Source organism: Pan paniscus, chromosome 6 (genome assembly GCF_029289425.2).
Source record: "Pan paniscus chromosome 6, NHGRI_mPanPan1-v2.0_pri, whole genome shotgun sequence".
NCBI lineage: Eukaryota > Metazoa > Chordata > Mammalia > Primates > Hominidae > Pan > Pan paniscus.
The window spans coordinates 113,192,644-113,213,201 of NC_073255.2; the positions used below are offsets into that span (position 1 = coordinate 113,192,644).

The following is a 20,558-nucleotide window of genomic DNA, read 5'->3' on the forward strand; positions in this document are numbered from 1 at the left end:
TTTTACTTAAATTTAATTTTAGCTGTTTCCTATAAGATTTTATCTGTTGGAAAATTTTTATTATTCAGTTAAAATCACTTTCTTATTTCCATTTTACTTCTTTTTCTTTTTTGACTCACAGATTATTTAGAAATGTTACATAATTTTTCAACATGCAAATTTTCTAGGTTTTTAAAAAATTGAGTCTAAGCTTGATTGCATTGTAGTCAGACAATATATACTATTATCAAGACTCGCTTGACAGCCAGGTATATAGTCAATTTTTGTAGATGCTCCTTGTGAGCTTGAAATAATGTGTATCTGCAATTACTTGGCACAAGGTTCTATATAACCCTATTAGGTTAAGTTTGCAAATTGTGTGTTTTAGGTACTCTCTATTCTCACTAATCTTTTAAAAAAATTTTTGCTAGTTCTACCAATAAACAATGAATGCAAGTTAAAATCAATCATGATGACAGTACGACTGTTTGTATTTTTCTTGTAGTAGTTCAGCAAATTTTTGCTTTGTATATTTTAAGGTTGTATTAGAAGGAACATGTACACTTAAAATCACTCTATCTTCTGGGTGGTCCCTTCTATCCATGGTAATACTTTTACTTTTAAAGTCTATTTTGATTGAACAATATAGTTCTTCCCACCCTTGGCTCCTTTTAAAGTCTTTGTGTTTGATGCTCTGCAGTTTCACCAAGATATGGCTAGGTATGAATTTCTAAGTCTCAGCATGATTAAAATATTTTCTCTACCCAACTCTTTTCTTTTTTTCCTTTCCTTCTGGGGATCCAATTTCTCCTATGCTAGATCTTCTCACTTTTAGCCTCCATGTCTTTTTTAAAGTTTCCTCTCTCAGTTTTTCTGTGTTATACTGAATATAATCTCCCATGAACTATTTTTCATTTCATTAATTATCTCTTCAGATCTGCTACATTTCCTGTTAAATTCACCCATTAAAGGTTTTTGTTTCTGTCTCTCATTTTCTTTTTTTTTTTTTTTTTTTTTTTTTTTTTTTGCTCCCTAATATCCTTGACACAACCCCACACTGTTTCCTAAAAACTGACCTCAAAAACTTAAGAATGAATTCAGGTCCCTTTCCCCCTTTCCAATAATTAGCCACATGTATCACATAACCCATAACTTTATCTGAGCCTGAGCATGTTTTGGCCTGTCTTTATTTGCAACCTACATGACCTCACTAGTCATTTACCTTAAGAGGGTGTATTTAGAGGCTTTGTGTGGGGCCAGGTGCAGTGGCTGATGCCTGTAATCCCAGCACTTTGGGAGGCTGAGGCAAGTAGATTGCTTGAGCCCAGGGGTTTGAGACTAGCCTGGGCAATGTGGGGAAACCCTATCTATTAAAAAAAAAAAAAAATTAGCTGGGTGTGGTGGTGCACGCCTGCAGTCCCAGCTACTCAGGTAGGGGGATTGCTTAAGCCCAGGAGGTCAAAGCTGCAGTGAGCCATGATCATGCCATTGCACTCCAGCCTGGGTGACAGAGAGAAATCCTGTCTCAAAAAAAAAAAAAAAAAAAAAGGCTTTGAGTGACTATCCCGAGGCATTTGAGTCCCGAAGATTAGAAGTCATCCTCATAGCCTTTCCAATGGAGTAACACTTTTTGTGTGCTTTGAAATTAAAAAGTGGAAAATGTTTCCCTCAGATTGTGAGACCTTTTATAAATGTATATGTGAACAATTTTTAAGCTGCTATACCTCAATAATAAAATGTTTCCCGGCTACTCATTAAGTTTTAAATTTCTATTACTAGATTTTCATTTCTGAAAGTTCAATTTTATATTTTTCAAATCTGTTGCAATTTTTTAATACAATTTACTGTACCCTGGGTTTAAAATTGTCTTTTATTTCTTTAAACTCTGTAAGTATAGTTATTGAGCCTCTATTTGATCATTTCTGTATTTGGGGTCTCTGCAAGTCTGTTTCTGCCATCACTTGTTTCTGCTGGCTTTTGTTTCTCCTGCTCTGTTTCTTTGGTTATTTATTTTATTTATTTATTTATTTACTATGATTTGTTGCTCATTGCTTAGATAATTATTTGTTAGGTTTCTTAAGATCTAGGATAAAATCCAGAGAGGATATGTGTTTGTTTCTGCCAGGTGAGTAAATATACTACAAATATGGTATGACTTTATACTAAATTTACAGCTTGAGTTTTTTTTTTTTTCCGTTCAATCAGTGGGAATTTGGCTCAAAATCTGAGTGATGATAAGCAGATGGATATCAACAACAATCTTGAATTTATTTCATCAATATTAAATTAATCAGCAATATTAAATGTATTTATTTTACTTTTCTCAGTCCCAAGACAATTTTCTTTTTAGGTTTCTGGGTGTCGAAATATTGAACAGATTTATATTTATTTCAACCTTAGATGAATATTTAGCCCTTTGGGGTCAGAGGGTTTTGGTTTTATAGGTGTTGGTCCCTTATTAGACTCCTCATTTTAGGATGAACTGTGATTTGGCTTCTGTTCCCCTTGCCCTCTGAGACATTAAAACCCAAAGCACAAGATCAATCAGTTAAGATGCCCTCAGGACAAGACCGAATTCAATCCTGCTTACCTTTCTGGATTTCTGCTTTCCTTTAAATTATGATTTGCTGATTACATATTATCTTGTGTGATATTTGATGCTTTCAAAAATATTTTCTCTATTATCTTTTGTTGTTTATATTAGGCTGTTTTGTTCTGAATTATTTAGCCTGTTGTATTGCTAGAAATCAAAGTTGTCCCTTTAAGATATAAATAAGTTTATGTCATTTATTTAAAAGAATTCTACTAGACTTTGAATTTACTGATTAATTTGGAGAGAATTTATATCCTTATAAGTTCACCTTATCCAGGAGCCTAGAATATGTATCTACATATTCAAAATATTTTCTAGATCTTTTATTAGAGTTTGAACATTTTCTCCACAGAGGTCTTGTGTACTCTTGGTTAACTTTTTTTTTTTTTTTGAGACGGAGTCTCGCTCTGTCACTCCGGCTGGAGTGCAATGGCGCGATCTTGGCTCACTGCAAGCTCTGCCCCCTGGGTTCCCGCCATTCTCCTGCCTCAGCCTCCCGAGTAGCTGGGAATACAGTCGCCTGCCACTACGCCCAGCTAATTTTTTGTATATTTAGTAGAGACGGGGTTTCACCGTGTTAGCCAGGATGGTCTCGATCTCCTGACCTCGTGATCCACCCGCCTCGGCCTCCCAAAGTGTTGGGATTACAGGCGTGAGCCACCGTGCCCGGCCAGTTAACATATTTATTTCTTAGATGCTGTATAGATTTTCTTGCTATTGTGAGTGCTATCTTCTCTTTGATTCAAATTCATAATTGTCATTGCTATTAAATATTATTATGTAGCTTGTATCAGGCAACACTGTTGAGTATCCTAATGGTATATCTCTTGGTTCTATTGTTTTATTTTCAAGTAGATGATTATGTAATCTACAAACAATAATAGTTCTATTTCTACCCTTACAATTCTTACAGTTCTAATTTATTTTTCTTTTGTTTTTTGAGTGAGGGTCTCTCTCTGTTGCCCAGACTGGAGTGCAGTGGTGTGATCACAGCTCACTGCAGCCTTGACCTTCTGGGATCAAGTGATCCTCCCACCTCAGCCTCCCAAGTAGCTGGGACTACAAGAATGTGCCACCATGCTGGTTAATTTTTTGTATTTTTAGTAGAGATGGGATTTTGCCATGTTGCCCAGACTGGTGTGGAACTCCTAGACTTATTCAATCTGCCCTCTTTAGCCTCCCAAAGTGCTGGGATTACAAGTGTCAGCCACTGTGCCCAGCCTATTTCTTTTTCTTATCTTATAGCATTGGTCAGGACTTCCAATCCTATGTTAAACAACAGTCATGGTAAAATAGAGAATCTTTGTCTTATTTCCAAACGCAAAGGAAATACCCCAGCATTTTGTGAAGCATTAGTTCCTGCATTTGATCACTTTCCCCAAAAACTAGATAGAGTGGTTTCTGCTACCTGAAACTAAAACCTGTTTGATGCCAAAGGAATATAGAATGAGAATTTTTCTGTGATTATAGAATCAGCATCGAAGGGCTCAAAGATAAAAACAACAAAGCACCAAGTACCCCACATTCTGAAAATTGCTGAAAATACTTGAAGTCAAATATCACAACCAAAGCTTGCTTGTGGCTCCTGGAAGAGTTCATCTACCCCTAACCCTCACCCTTGTATTCCCAATTCATGTCTCTGATAATTAAGCAGAAAGACTAGGGAAGAGAAGAGAATGAATTATCAAAATGCAGCATTTATTGTGAGGAGCGATTCTTCTCCTTCCCAAGCCAAGTGAGTGAAGAGGCTCAAGATAATCACATAAAGATTGGGGGTGCTTATGCAAAGGGAAAATTGGTTGAGATAACTGTCTAGGCTGCAGGCCTGTTGGTAAACCTGTGCCTCCCTATGAAGGGGAGAAAAAACTTATTGAAGGGAGATGACAAGGCAAAGAGAGGATGATAATGGGACAATCAAGAACCCTATCCTTTGGAAAGAATGGGTAAATTGCCTACTCCAGGAGGAATCCAAGCTTCAACCACCTTGCCAGGGCCTCTCCCAAAGAGAGGACACACTGAGTAAGGGGATCCCAGTAGCTGAAGGTTGAGAGTGACCTACTTGGAGCAAGAGCAGGGGTGAAGTGTAAAAGAGATTATGCTGGATCTTCCACTGGCATTTCCAGGAGAAAGTCAACTTAATAGTCCATTGGTCTTAGCCACAGAACAAGCAATAAAAGATACTAATCACATGTCCATTAGCAAAAGACTAAGTTCTTTCCACTCTATCCTGTTCCAATTCTGAAAAAGCTAAAACCATGAAGTGTAACAGAACTTATTTTTTCCACAGCCTCATGTAATTTTATTTTTGAGTCCCCACACATTGTTTGGAAGCACAAATCAATATATAAGGCAATTCCAAAGCCCCCTCCCAATCCTGGGAGTTTTGTCTAAAATCCAGCAGGGAGAGCTAAAGCATCATGGGAGACAGCTGGTCTTTGATGTCACCGTCTAAACTTCGGTCTTCATTTGAATCAGATGACTACTTATTTTCTTTTTCCTGACAGCAAGACCTTTTTAAGTCTATCAGTTCTTTCTCTGCTAACCCCCATACCCCTCTGGGCACGTGGGAATTTGCTTCTGTGCCAAGTTCAAGTGTAGGTGTAATGCCATCCCCAGTAAATCACACTAGCATTTCTTCTCTGTTTTTTCATCAGGCTGAGCACAGAGAATCCCTAGGGCTTTGTGACTTTCCCAGGCTCTCCCAGGGAAAGGACACATTAGTCCCTCAGCAATCAGATCACCCAAATTTCCTGAGGAAAGTTTTATCCCTCAGCCTTTCTAACTTGGCCTGAGGAGGAGGCAGAGCAGGATCAATTCTCAGGAACTTACCAGCATCTAAATTATCTTTGTCTTTTCCTATCTCTCTTTATTCTCCCCTAGTCTGGTAAACATTATAATATAGTAAGTATGAGGGCTAGGGACTAAAACAAAGACTATTATATTCTTCAAAACTGACTCTACTTATTTTCTTAAATTATGTCTTTAATGTCTTTTTTATTCTGTGTTCTCTTGATAGCTAGGCTTTTGAAATTTAAAATCTAATAACTGACTATAGCATTCTGCTGAATGTTTATTCCTCTTTGAAGCAATGAAAACTACAAAGTCTTATAGTCAAAATCACAATGGTTTACACGGGAAAAAAGGAGAATTTTACCCTGCAAAACTTTTCAGCAAACCTACATAAAACTGAGCAATGTTCTTTTGCATATAAAATGGTCTCCCCAAAAGAGAAAAAGCATCAACCAACCACTCCCGAATAAAAGTCACAAAAAGGGAAGGGAGGTGCTTGGGTGCTCTGACTTTAATTAATGGTTTGTTTGCTAAAGGTTGTACTGGTTTGGGACCAAAAAAGGACACTTCTATTCATTCTCATCAAATTAAGTTTAAGGTTGGTCTTCAAGATAGGACATTAGGCCAAAACCATTCTACTCATTTCAGATTCCTTAGGGCCAAATTTACTGGAGGTTGCTTAATAAGTGTTTATTGAATAAACCAGAAGGGCAAGATAAAGGCAGTCAAAGATAACTGTCATAAGGCTTCATCTAAGATTCAGAGCCCAGTAGGTTAGCAAAACAGTTGTCCCTCAATAACCATGGAGGATTGATTCCTGGACTCTGATGGATACCAACATCCACGGATGCTCAAGTCCCTGATATAAAATGGCATAGTATTTGCATATAACCTATGTTCATTCCCCTATGTAGGTACTCTCTAGATCACTTATAATACCTAATATCATGTAAATATTATGTAAATATGTGTTATACTGTGTTGTTTAGGGATTAATGACCAAAAAAAGTCTGTACATGTTCAGTACGGATGCAACCATCCATTTTTTTCCAAATATTTTCAATCTCTGGTTGGTTGAATCCATAGATGTAGAACTCACAGTTACAGAGGGCCAACTGTATTTCAGATACAAGCATCAATACAAATAAGGGCCTATTAGAGATAAGCACTCCCTGCCCTAAGGTAGCCTCTGAGGCCCAACTGTCAGATTTCTCAGAACCCAATTTCCTATGTGTCGGTACCCTGGGAGAATGCAAGTTCTAAGGGCTTTGGGCAATCACATGATGCTAATTCTTTATCTGCAGACTGGAACACTTAATTAACTGTCTGTGCCCAGCACAACTGCGGGGAGAGAACAGGGGTTGTAAATACTTGAACATTAGCTTTTCTCTTGGTCTGGACTGTAGGAGACCCAGAACGTCAAAACTGTAGGAGGAAACTTGGACCCAGTTACCAAGGACCTCTAGGTGAGTCGGAGACCTCACTGGACATAGTCCACATGTTTTATTGTAGAAAGAACATTGGGGCTGCTAACAAAGATCCGTAAAGTTTGGCTTCTTGTTGGACTGTCATTAACCTGACTTGCAATTTGATGGCTATCAAGGAATCTCTGTCTGCTCCTTTACTTCTATCCATAAGAAAAGCCACACTCACTGGTTGGTGTTTGCTATTTACTTACAGTGCCACTTATCATACAATTATCAGTTTACTTTTACAAAATATGTAGACTTTTTTTTTTTTTACTATCTAGAGTCTAGAGCTCACAGTACAGAGTTTTGTGAAATACGGTGCCTATGAGAATTTTCCCATGGTACACAGAAGCCACAGAGGTGCCCTGAAGCACAGAGCCATTGTTGGCATACACGGTGCTCACCCTGGGCTTCTCAGACAAAACATTCTGGATGCGAAGTACCTGTCAAGAAAAGATCGTTTATTAGTATATTATGTGAGTAAACACCTGTTTCATGATGTCCTTCCCAAACATTCTAGGATAAATCTATTTTTCAGAAATCAGAAGCTAAAATCTGTATATCTTCAATAAATTGTTCTTCTTCTGATGAAAGTACTAATGTCATAAAGATATCTATGCACCAAAGTGAACTGGCTTTCTGACATTAGCCAAATTCCTCAGGGATGACTTACACAATTTTTTTAGTGCAGGCATCCCTTACAGAAGGAGTTAAGATGCTCTTATTTAGTTCTCAAGTGGATGGTGGTCCTCCCCCTGTGGGAAGAATCTTGCCTTTGAGATTACAGTATGGGGAGAGAAACAAGACAAAATAATGAAGAAACACCCAGTTATCCAGCCAACCCAACCTGGTAACTGATGGGATGGCAGTCATCACAGCTGGAGCCCCTTCACATCTGCAAAGTTGCTAGAAAGCATAAATAATGGATACTACTTTGGAATTTCATCTGACACATCACTGCCTAGTACTGTTATTGATCCCAGGATTAATACACTTAACTTTGTTAATCAGTATATATTTAAGCACTCAGGCTTCCAAATAGGCTGGATGAAGTTCACTCAAACAAAATAAAATAAAATTTCTATTTTGGAATTAAAGGAAAACAATTAGAAATTTATGAGTTACGAGTCTATATTGATATCTCTTATTAGAACAGAGTTTGTTCTTTTTTTTATCTTAAGGGAGATCCTTCATCTCAGGTTTGTTAGACAAAAATACTTAAGCTTTGATTTCATGTACAAAACATGAGATTCAACCAAAATTAAAGGGTGTCAGTAATTGTGACAAAAAGTCTTATCTAAAATTTTAAAAATAATTCAACTTGAAAATAGAGATACGAAAAAGATCCTAAACAATTCTCCAATAATCCTATGTATCATATTTCATTTCCTTAAGACAGACATTGTGGTTGGGCTTTTAAAGGAAAGTTTTGTCTATCACTCTTAGGGGTACATATCTGAGGCAAGGATTGCTTCCTAGTTCAGGGTAACAATTCTGGTTCTAGGCTTAGGTTGGACTTTTGTTTCTTTTTACATTTCTTGTGTTCTTTTTAAGAAGCTGCGACTAATACATTAATAAAAAAAGAAATAATCATATTTTTAACTGAAAAACAGCAATACTGGAAGTAGAAATAACTGTATGTCCTAATTTACCCACTAGGCCAATTACTGGGTTTGAATTTGAATTTCAGTTTCCCAAATCACCAAATGTGGATTCACACATTTTAATTTTTTTCAAATTGTACTTTCTCAATGAGGCCTACTCTGATCTCTGACTTTAGTAGTAGGACCTGCTCATCCTGCTGCATATAGTAATCCTGATCCCCTTTACTCTGCTGAGCTTTTTTTCCCATAGAATTTGCCATCTTCAAAGTTACTATGTAATTTACTTATTTCTTATGCTTATTGTTCATTGTTTGTCCCCCTTTCTTAAGATCAGGGATCTCTGTATATTTTTTCTGATATATCCTAAACATAAGTACAATGTCTGACACATTACAGGTACTCAATAAATTTTTGTGAATAAATCTCTGAGTATGCGTGCCTAGAATTTATAGCTATATATAAATTCACTAAAGATTTTTAAATTGCCATAGAAATTGCAGTTGTCTTATAATGTTGTTTTTAATGTAGAAAATTCAATGGATTATGCTATTGTTTTAGAAGAGACATTTTAAAATAACACAAATGATATCTTGAAAATAAGACAATTTTCAACACCATCGTATATGTTAGAACTTACAGGCAAAAACTCATTTTATTTTGAGGCGACAGTTATTTAAATCCTTTAATCTGAGCTTCATGTTGGACAGTGTGAAAGAAGATGGTACCATATACAACTCTCTCTTTGTCTAACTGCAAGACCTGCTCAGAGACTATCTCCTGATTGGAAATATGATATGGCAATCTGGGTCAATATGAATAATCGAGCTTATGTTTTTCCATTATTCCCAACAGCAAGAGTTATTGAAAAGTTAATGGTGGCCTAAAAGAGTTAACGAACCTTATCTCCCTACCTGTCAAAAACTTTACTTTTCTCATACGTAAAATTTCTTTAGTTCTATAACACCAAATGTGACTGGCTTAAATTCTTCCAAGTCACCCCAACAAATTTGTTCTTGCAGCTTTGCCTGTGAGCTCAGAGAGGTATAGGAACTTACTTCTGATCCTGGAGGGTCCTCAGGGTTATAGTTCAGTAGCTTCATAGGATTAGGATGGCATCCTGCCAAAATGTCTCCTGTGGCAGGATCGACAGTCAGGTTATCCACTAAGGTGCCCAACTGTATCACCTTACAACAAAGAGGGAGTAGTGAAGACATTGTCTCAATGATTCCTCGCTTTCTTCCCTATTCATCCCCACAACCCCTACAGCTTCTTCTGGCACCTAAAGTTGGTGTTTTTAGGGGGCTTTGCTTCTGTATTTTAGAAACGCATGTATAATCTCACTGGCATTGCTCTCAAATAGCCATGTTTTCCTCATTCAAGGGGCACATTCCTGGGTCAAGTATGGGACTAAGGTAAGAAGTCAGATTGTGTGGGCCAGACAGGGTACTCTTACCTTCAGTTGAGTTAAATCCCAGTTATCATGTTTTTCCATTATGTGAATGTTCTTAGCTGCTACATCAGCTACATAGACATACCTTTGAAGTAAATGACATTTACACTTAAGCAAGTGGTAATGAGAGACAACACTCACTTTTATTTTGGAGAAGAGGTATAAAAATGCACACTCCTTGAAAGTACCACTGCAATCCTTTTCTAAACCACAGTAAAAGAAGATAATGGGGTAGTATTTTTAATATTCTTGAAGTGCTTTAAACAGGCTTTGAATATGAGTTATGACTATAATGAAACTGGTGTTTCTAGATGACATATATAGGCTCAATCTTATTACTTCGAAGTCACAACTTTTTCCTTAAATTGAATGAAGGTAAGTGGATCTCTTACAAGGCCAAAAGTGTATATACTTCTAAAAACTAGTGCTTGAAAAAAAGTATCAAATGACCATAAAGCTCAATCACAATATTTTAAAAGAGGAAGGACACTGAGAAGTGTTTTCTACAGGGATCATCTTTGCTCATTATCTCAAATATACATGTTAATATTCAAGGTACTTCTGTTTATAAAAAAACCTCCAATTTTTAAACACTTTTTAAAAGTGTTTTCTCATAAAATTTCATGCTGTTTAAAATAGGGTTTTCTCATTGAATGGTCTGCTGTTGTAAGTCAGTAGGTCTGAAACTTATACAATCCCTATGCCCAATCTAAGGTAGCCTTCCCTCTCTCCTAAGAGCTTTTGTGTAACTGAACTTAGCATAAGTGGTCAAATACTTTGTACTTTCATAAGGGGCAGGGGTATTGCTCATTTATCTTCCTTTGTAGTGTGTTAGGAAAGTGTGTTTCAAGAGTTATGTAAAAATTTGGAATGAGGTCCTTATATCCTTAAGTCCACATCCCTCCTTTAACTGGGAAGAACCTAAAGTCCAAGGAAACAAATGGATTGCTTAGGATGACAGATTTAGTGTGAACCCTGGCCACAACTGATCCCTCCACACATATATTCACTACGTAAGCCTAAGTAAGGAAGTAACTTCCTCGTAAGGAAAGGAGTCCACGAAAATGTCAAGGGCAAAGGATAGAAAAATACATAAAAGAGCTTACTTCTGGTCTGCTGAGACTGTGATCCCATTGGCACTACAAAATCCTTTCGCCACCACTTTAACCTCCCTTGGGCTGTAGAAAAGAACATAAGTCCAGCGAAGATCCAAGATCATCTCAAAAAATGACAGGAGGGAGTTGGTAAAATAGTGGTCTCTGGTGGCATAGAACTGTTCTGGTCCAAGAACCACAATGTCATTCACACTAAAGTGAAAGGGGGGTGGAAAAAGAGACCCATGAGGTATTTAAATATCCTTTATCCTTGTCAAAATCACTCATCTCTACATAGACTAATACATTCATCAATTTGAAAAAGGATACATGAACTAGTATGGATTAAGGAATTCCACAGAAAATCATGATTCTGCATTGCCCTGATGGGTTTTCTTTAGCCATTTGTTATTTTCTTACCCTTCTCTTTCACAGAAATCAGTGAAAAGAAATAAATTCACAAATAAATCTCAAACCCCAAAATCTGTTGACTTGTAAATGTTGATCATGGTTATCTGTGACAGTTGTAGTGCAGTTCACTGATAGCTATGGTTATCCTCCTTCAGGAATTACACTTCCCCATCCCCTTGCAGTTAGGCACAGCCATGTGACTTGCTTTGGCCAATGAAATGAAATGAAATGAGGTGAGTGGCTTGTGGATGGAAGATTTTAAGAACCACTGCTTGCTTCACCATGTTTCCCTCATGTTTCCACAGTAACGAGCAACTTTTATGATGATAGAGACTGTGGTCCTCCTAGGGCCCTTAATGAGGATAATATGAAACTGAGTCCCTAAATCACCTACACTGGATACATAGCATGCATGAGAAAACATAACAAACCTTGGCAGTTTTGAGCCACCAAGATGTTAGGGTTTTGCTGTCCTGTTATCATAGCATAACCCAGTTCATCTGGACCTTTATATTTTCTCTGAGTAGATGGAATTATGGGTGATATTCTTTCTTACGTTCTTCAATATCATTGACATTTTAAAATAGAGCAAGTCTTATTCTTACAATCCGTAAGAACAATAAAGTCATTTTTATTTTTGAAAAGAAAAAAAAAGTGACTTGAAAAAATAATGCTTAAACATTTTTAGATTAAATTTTAGGGAGGAAAATTTGGGTGAATCAGGAAATACTTTGAAGTTTTGACATACAATGACTTTCCCAAGGTCACTCGGCTACTCACCTTTTGTATCTCAGCTTAAGCATTCTTTACTCCAAAAAGTATTGCCTGACATCATAAATTAGGTTAAACTGCCTCACAATTTGTTTCTGTAGCTCTCTGTTATGCCCCCTTGTAAGTGCTTATCAATGCCTGTGCCAGTGTACCCTCAGGCTCCTCTTTAGACCCTCATAGCATCACCTACATTGTTCCAGCTGCTGCTATTTCAACCAGTTCTGCACAGGTCTGATGTACTTCCCAGAGGGTCAGCCTAGCAGTGTCTCAGCTCATGCCTACTGTGGGCCTCTTGCCTCCCACTTCCAGACTTCATGTTGACATTGAGTCATAGGATACCACAAAACTAGACTTGCACATGCACAACAACCAAGAATGTGGGAAAATGAAGGCCTCTTGAGGCAAACCTTTGACTAATAGGAGATGGGGCTGGTGGATAAACCCTTCTCCCTTTTTCTCCTTGACCAGATTGTCCTGAGATGCAGCTTACGCTGATTACTGGAGGGTAAGTCCATGATTTCAAGCAGTCAGTTGGCAGCGGTTGGCTTAATGACGCCTTTGCTGTACCTCCCTCACTGCATGTGTTTCCTAGGGCTGGCACAGCAAAGAACCACAAACTCAGTGGCTTAAACACCAGAAATGTATTGCCTCGCAGTTTTGGAGGCTAGGAATCCAAAACCGTGTTGTTGGTAGGGCCATGTTATCTCTGAAGGTTCTAGGGAAGGATCCTTCCTTGCCTCTTCCAGCAAGGCATTCCAGTAGTCCCAGGCATTCCTTGGCTTGTAGATATATCACTCCAATGTCAGTATCCATCTTCACATAGCATTCTCCCTGTATATCTGCCTGTCTTCTTGCAAGGACACCAGTTCTACTGCATTAAGGGTACTCTATTTCAGCATGATTTTATCTTTACTAATTACATCTGCAATGACTCAATTTCCAAAGTGTCGCCTTCTGAGGAAGTGGTGGTTGGGATTTTAACATATTTTTTGGCAGGGGGGGTGGGGTGGGGAGGGCAGGGGGACACAAAATTCAACCCATAACCTTCTCCCTTCCTTGCCTCACACTGGTTTCTCAAGTCTGCTTCCTGGGATTGTACTCCCTAATGAAGTGGCCAAATATCAGGTGTGCCCTCAGGCTGCACTTTCTGGGAGACTCTTCCTGTGAGATCCTATGCTAAAGCAGTTGATCCTCGCAATCCACTAGTTAGGTAAGTCAGGCAAATGAGAATCCCCATTTTGCTCAAGAAATTGAGGCACCAATTAAGTGACTTGTCCACAGTTTCCCAGCAACCCTGTGGAAGTCCTGTTCTCCGCTATGGCCTCAGAACCCCATACAGTGCATTAGGAGCAGAGTTCAATAACTTCAACTTCTCTTACTTCTATGCTCTGCACTCGTTTCCCCCATATTCTGTGGGGAGAAATTAATACATGATGTTGAGAAAGAGAGCAAAGGAAAGAAGATGAACTTTCTTTTCTTTTCCTATTCTTCTATCCCATGAAACAATTTACTGTTTTGGAGCCAGTTTTTTAATGTTAAGCCCATTTGATAAAAGATGAATTCTTTATTGTTTGCTACAGCCTTTAAACAGGCAGCCTCTCCACTGAAAAGCCTGTTATTTTAATGAATGCAGTAAGAAAGATGTTCATTGCAATTGAGAGCTCAGCTTTGAATTCAGATGGATCTGGGTTTATACCCTGTTTCTGCCACTTACAAATTGTGTAACTTGGGCAAGTTATCTAACCCAAACCTTCTCTAAGTCTTAGTTTACCCATGCCTATTATTAAAGGCTTTGTGAGAATTAAGTTAAATTAAGTATTCTGGCATAGTGCCTGGCACATAGTCAATGCTTAACAAATGTAATTTTTATAAGTGCCCAAGGGCTTTTAAAAAATTCTACTTTAAAGCTGTAATTAAACAAAGAAGTGGTTCATCTGGAGGTTGGTTATAACACCCAGTGGGTGAGGCTCACAGAACACAACCTACCACGACAACCAAAAAAGGGTGTAGGTGTTTAAACAGAGACCGATAGTAGGTATTGAGTTGCCGTGGTAAAGAGAATGGAATTAGAGCTGGGAATTTAATTGAGCACCTTTATAGGATTAAAATGCTTTCAAAATGCTCGAAAATATAGGCATATTCAATACCTAACATGGCAATTTCTAGTGAGGCGCTGGGAAGAGTCACCATGGGAATCATTAGAAAGCTTTAGAAAAAAATCAAAACAATTTCAAAACAAAAGTTTAAGAAAGCCTGCTGAACCAAAGAATACAAAGCACACAGCAGAGGTGCAAAGTAAATAGAACCGCGCAATACTTTCATTCCATACCTTTTGAGAAGTTCATGTTTTATAGTTTTCAGGTATACCAGAGAACGTTGTTGTTCCTCAAATTTAAATATCTCCACAGTGGACTTCATGTGGGGATGATTCACAACATAAAGATACACAGTATTGTCTACATGGAAAAAAGGGATAATTTCCAAGAAAGTTACCCCTATCACAACTAATATTAGACTTGTTTTAAAACTTGGTCACTTCCAAAAGTTTTCTTCTTACATCTTGCATTTGACCCTCACAGTCTACATGATAGGTAAGTCAGACAAATGCCAGAATCCAGATTTAGTTGAGGAAATTGAAGCTCAGGAGGCGAATGATCCATCAGCAATTTCATCACCACAAAGTGGCAGAGCCAAGATGTTTTGCCATAGTCACTTCACCCTTATATGCATAACCTGTCTAACAGGAGCCTACAGAACTATAATGATGCATAAACAGGGATGTGGTTTCCCCAGATGGCCCTTCAGCAAGAGAAGTGAGTGCAAGCAAACAAAACTTTGCTGAGATGCTGTGTGTGTACAATAATTATCTACATTGCAACAGAAGCTCAGTGAATGTCAGGGCAGTGTAAACACCTTAAAATAAGCAACATTTCCCAGCTAGACAATGAATTTCTGACACAAGCCAACATAACAATATTTAGTGAGCTCAATGGACATGGCATGTAAATATGAATGCGAGATAAAACAAACTAACTAATTCTAGGTAGTACCCACCTCAGAAATGTCACCTACCCATTTCAATTGGAATGTGAACTGCTGTGAACAAGATTGAGGGTAGTAATTTGGCCTCTGAGAGTGCTGTCTTCTGACTTATCAGGAGTTCTAGGTTTGATGAGCTCTGGAGTTTTAAAGGGTCTGGTCCCATCCTCCCACTGTAGGACTTGATCTGTATTCATCTTCCCTATTCCTTTCCCAAATGTAGTTTTTAAGCACGTGATGGAACAAGCCCAAACCCTGAGATGCAAAATTCATAACCAGGACCTCTGAAACACACTGGGCACTTTTATGCAAATTAAGGAAAGGTGCTTGCTCACAGAGGAAATCTTCCTTCTGGTCTGATCCAGCTCTGTTCCAAGGCTCAGGGCGTGGCAAACAGAACATGGGTTGGATTTCAGCCCCAACACGGACCTTCAGTCTTTTGCTAGACACAATAGTGAACAATCACATGTGCTAGCCTGATTTCATTTCTTCTAGTGCATCTACTGAATCCCTCTTTCCAAATAAGATATACTTAGTGAGAGTACTTTTCTTCTCCATCTCCTCATTCCATCTCTATTTCTATGTGCAATATTTTGGCCTTATGAATTAAATACATAATTAAGGGAGATGACAAACAAGATAAGCTGTGAATCATAATATACTCAACTTATGGAAGCCTAGTTATATGACTGTTATTGTGTAAACGTGTCCCATCTCAAAAACAAAAACAAAAACAAACAAACAAAAAAAAAATGAAAGAAAAAAAGCCCCAAACCCACCTCCACCTCTACCTCTAATATGATCCCATGCAATGAAATAGTTTCAGGTAAATCTAATCACTTATTATACCATTTCCAATGCAGAATCTTATGTCTTGTACAGTGTGAGGCAAAACAGTTGTGGTTTTAAAATTATTTAAATAGAGTCCTAATCTCATTTTAGTAAAAGACACAGGATTAGAAGTGAGACCTCCTCTGTCTGAGTTCTGGATCAGCCATTTACTAATTGCAGAAGTGAAGTCACACTTCACTGCATTCCTCTAAACTTCATTGTATCCATCTATAAAGTTGAATATTACTATGTGCTCTGCCTGTCCTATAGGGTTCGTTTATTTATTCATTTGATATGTGTTCATAGAGTAACTACTGTGCATCAGATACGGTTCTAGACTCTCAGAATCCAGCAATGGACAAATCAATATGCTTTTATGGTGATTATATTTGAGAGAGGAAAACAAGGAGGAAAAATTATTAAATAAATTAAAACAAAGAATACTAGAGTGGCGAGACACGTTCTTCATAGAGTGTCATTCATTTGAGGAGTAACAGTTAAGTTTAGGAACTTGCTATAGAGCAAGAGCAGGAGAGGGAAAGAAAATTCCTATCCTTTAACATTTAAAAAAAAAGTTACTACTGTAGGCTGGGAGTGGTGGCTCACACCTGTAATCCTAACACTTTGGGAGGCTAAGGCAGGTGGATCACCTGAGGTCAGGAGTTCGAGACCAGCCTGGCCAACATGGTGAAACCCTGTCTCTACTAAAAATACAAAAAATTAGCCGGGCATGGTGTCGCATGCCTGTAATCCCAGCTACTTGGGAGGCTGAGGCAGGAGAATCACTTGAACCCGGGAGGCAGGGGTTGCAGTGAGCTGAGATTGTGCCACTGCACTCCAGCTTGGGAGACGAGCAAAACTTCATCTCATAAAAAAAAAATTAGTTACCACTGTAATGAATGATTTTTAAAAAGAGGTACATTGAGAAGAAATATAGAAAGGTACACAAATTGGAACAAGATGGTGGGCAGGCTTCCCTGAGAAGATGATATTTAAGCTGAGGCTTCAATGATGACAAAGAGTGAGCCAGAAGTGGCAGAAGGACATTCCAGGCAGAGGGAACAGCAGATGTAAAGATCCTGAGGCATGAGACACTTCACTGAATGAAAAGAAATCCAGTATGGCTGGTCCAGAGAGTCCGGAGGAGAATGGTTTCCAGTGAAACTGGAGAGCATACTGGTGCCAGAAGGTACAGGGGAAGCACCCAGGAACCCAGGCCATTCTGGAGATTTGGGGTTTATCCTCAGAGTGACAGAACAATATGGAAAATTTGATGAAAAGAGGGACATAATCAGATTTGCATAAAAAGCAATCCTTACTATGACAATGAATTGAGGTGGTATGAGAAGGAAGGTACAGTTGGGGGCCCATGCAGAACCAGGGAAGGCATGCTGGGGCCTTGAACTGCTGGTGGCAGTGAGGATGGGGAGAGGTGGACAGATATTTCAGACTGGAGAGATATTGGAGAGATACATTAAACAAAACATTATAATGAGTTGATCAAAAGGGCCAGGGAGAGGAAGTGTCAAGGTTGGGCCCAGGATTTTATTTCGAGAAGTAAAGACACCATTACATATGAAAATAGTTTGTATACTATAAACCAATGAAAAATTGTTAGATTCAATTATCTTTTAAAGCAGAGCTTGCTAAGCAAATAAAAGTGTATATAAGATTTCATGGAATTCTAGCACTTCAATTTGGCCCTCCTTTCATGTGGTTACTGTTAGTGAAGTTTCCCTGTTCTTAATTTTCTTCATGCTGTATAGACCCAAAAATATTTTAAAATTAAATGTTTGAAATTATGAACTGTGAACAAGTCAAAAATAATATTGGAAACTATTTTTTTAAAGCATATATGGTATATTAGTAACTTATGTTTGTATAATATATTTTTGAGATATAATTCACACACCATTGAATTCAGACTTTTAAAATGTAAACTTCAGTGGGTTTTAGTATATTCACAGAATTGTGCAACCATAACCACTATTTAGTTCCAGAACATTTTCATCACCCAAAAAGAAATCACCTACTCAGTAGCTGTCATTCCTCCTTCCCCACTCCCCTGGCTCCTGCCAACAATTTTTCTGTCTGTGAATTCACCTATTCTGGACACTTCATATAAATGGAATCACATAATGTGTGGCTTTTAGTGACTAAATTCCTTCAGCTGGCATAATATTTACAAGCTTCAGCCATATTATAGCATGCATGAGTAGTTCATTTCTTTTTATTGCCAAATAGTGTTCTATTGTATAAATACCTATCACATTTTGTTTATGAATGCATCATTTGATAGACATTTGGGTTATTTCCACCTTTTGTATTAGGAGTAATGCTGCTATGAACATTTGTGTACGGGTTTTTGCATGGATATGTTTTCAATTCTCTTGAGCATACACCAAGGTGCAGAGTTGCTGGATTGTGTGGTAACTCTATGTTTAACATGTTGAGGAAATGCAAAACTCCTTCCCAAAGTGGTTACATTATTTCACAATCCCACTGGCAAAGTATGAGGGTTCCAATTTTTCTACATCCTTGCCAACATTTGTTATTGTCTGTCTTTTTAATTATCACCATCCTAGTGGGTGTGAAATGGTATCTCATTCTGGTTTTGATTTGTACTTTCCTAATGTCTAAGGATGATAAACATCTTTCATGTGCTTACAGGCCTTTGTGTATCTTAGGAGAAATGTCTATCTAGGTAGATACTTTGTCCATTTTTAAATTACATTTTTTGTGTTTTGTTAAGTTGTAAGAATTATTTATATTGTCTGTATACAAGTCTCTCATCTAATATATGATTTACAAATACTATCTCTCATTCTTTGGGTTGTTTTTCACTTTCTTGATGGTGTCTTTTGAAGCACAAAAGCTTTTAACTTTGATGAGTCTAATTTGTTTTTCTCCCCTTTATGTTATGTTTTTTAACGTCTCACAGTTGTCTTTAGTGACAACTAAACTAAAGGGCCTTTAGTTTACATGTTAGATTTCTGAGAACAGTATTCAAACAGGTTGTGACAGTCAAACAAGAAGACAAGTGGATAGAAGGAAGAGGAGGAGGCCACATAGGGCCAAAAATACTAGTGTTCCTTCTTTAATGCAATGTTTACAATGTTTTATACCTATTTATCATTTTACAAAAACACATCTGTATGGTAAAATAGCATCTTCTCTCTTCCTGTTACATAAATATTGAGGGGCTGGAGATAAATGGTTTCTATTTCCCTCATTTCCCCCTTATCCCTAAACATACAGGCTTTACCTTTGTCGATGAAAATACTGATCCCATGTGGATTAAATAATTCTTTGTCAAATCCACCACTGATTTCTAGTGCTTGTGCCCTTGGGTTTTGTTCATTCAGATCCATCAAGAAGATTTTTCCTGGTTCATCTGGCGCAAAGTTTGGCATGCCTGGATATTTTAATCCCTTTTAAAAAGAAAGAACAAGTGTGCACACATATACATATCAAAACAATATTTTCATATGGAATTTAAAATCTCAAAGCCAAATAAAAATGTTCAAAGTTCTAAATTTCATTTAGATTACTGGGCTTTTTCACTCTGTCAGCTGTTTCCATGATCTGATCTGGGGTGTTACTGATGTCATCTAAACATTGGCTATGAACACAGAAAGAACCATATTCAAGATAAGGAAGAGTTTTTAATTTAGAGAAAAGGAGTTAAGCCAAAAAATATAACAGAAGAGACTAGGCTGTTACTTTGTGTGAATCCCTTCACATGCCCGTACCTCACATTCCTCATCTATAAAATGAAGAAGTTCAAATACATGATTATAAGATTATTTCCGGTCCTGGTATTCTATAACTAACCTTCCTCAAAGCAGAGAGAAGGGGTGTATAGTTTAATTGTATTGTTCCCATTCCTACATTGATTATATCATGTAGTGGCAAACAGTATAGCTGGCTAAGAATTAACATAAGGATACCAGTCTTATATAGTTGACTATTTTTGACCTATTTTGTTCCTATAGGTATGTCTGAAAATTCTGACATGAATGCTTTACTCAAACATCACAAAAAGTTTATTCCAGTAACTTGGACAGTGGTCCTTTCTACTATTAGGATCAGGTAGCTATCAATCAACAATAGGCATCCTGAATGCATGAAGCCTTTGCTGCATCTGAGTCCACTGTGACAAACCTTGGGGTTGGTTTATTCTACACCAGTTACAAAACAGTCCACTTCCTCTCCATGTCCCCTATCTATCACTGGATATATATCAATATCAATAACTTTATATCTTCTCTGCTACCTTTATCTTCTTTTACAGTCTATTGCAATTCTCTCTTTCCTATTTCACCTTGTCTTTCTGCCTCTTTCCCTCTCCCTGTCCTTTCTACACACATGTACACATACACTTATGATACTATTACTAGCTCTTCCACTGCTCCCTCTTGAGGTAGTCAATCTTTTCTGAACAACCCAAGCTATATCTTCAACCTTTTTTAAGAACAGTCCTTCTATGCCCAATCATATGTCCCAATGTTGTCTGGGGGAAACCTG

General features: G+C 37.8%; 1 protein-coding gene across 1 annotated transcript in view; it reads right to left on the bottom strand.

Moving 5' to 3' along the window:
• Positions 1-4,890: 4,890 nt before the first annotated feature.
• The window catches only part of PON3 (paraoxonase 3), a 41,163-nt gene continuing 25,495 nt past the window's right edge, over positions 4,891-20,558 (bottom strand). The window contains exons 4-9 of the mRNA XM_003809708.5: positions 19,297-19,462; positions 14,491-14,617; positions 10,992-11,192; positions 9,889-9,970; positions 9,491-9,619; positions 4,891-7,274 (exon numbers count right to left, since the gene is read on the bottom strand). Of these exons, the coding sequence (XP_003809756.1) occupies positions 7,116-7,274; positions 9,491-9,619; positions 9,889-9,970; positions 10,992-11,192; positions 14,491-14,617; positions 19,297-19,462 (864 nt within the window). The 3' untranslated portion in view covers positions 4,891-7,115. The remainder of the gene's footprint in view (positions 7,275-9,490; positions 9,620-9,888; positions 9,971-10,991; positions 11,193-14,490; positions 14,618-19,296; positions 19,463-20,558) is intronic.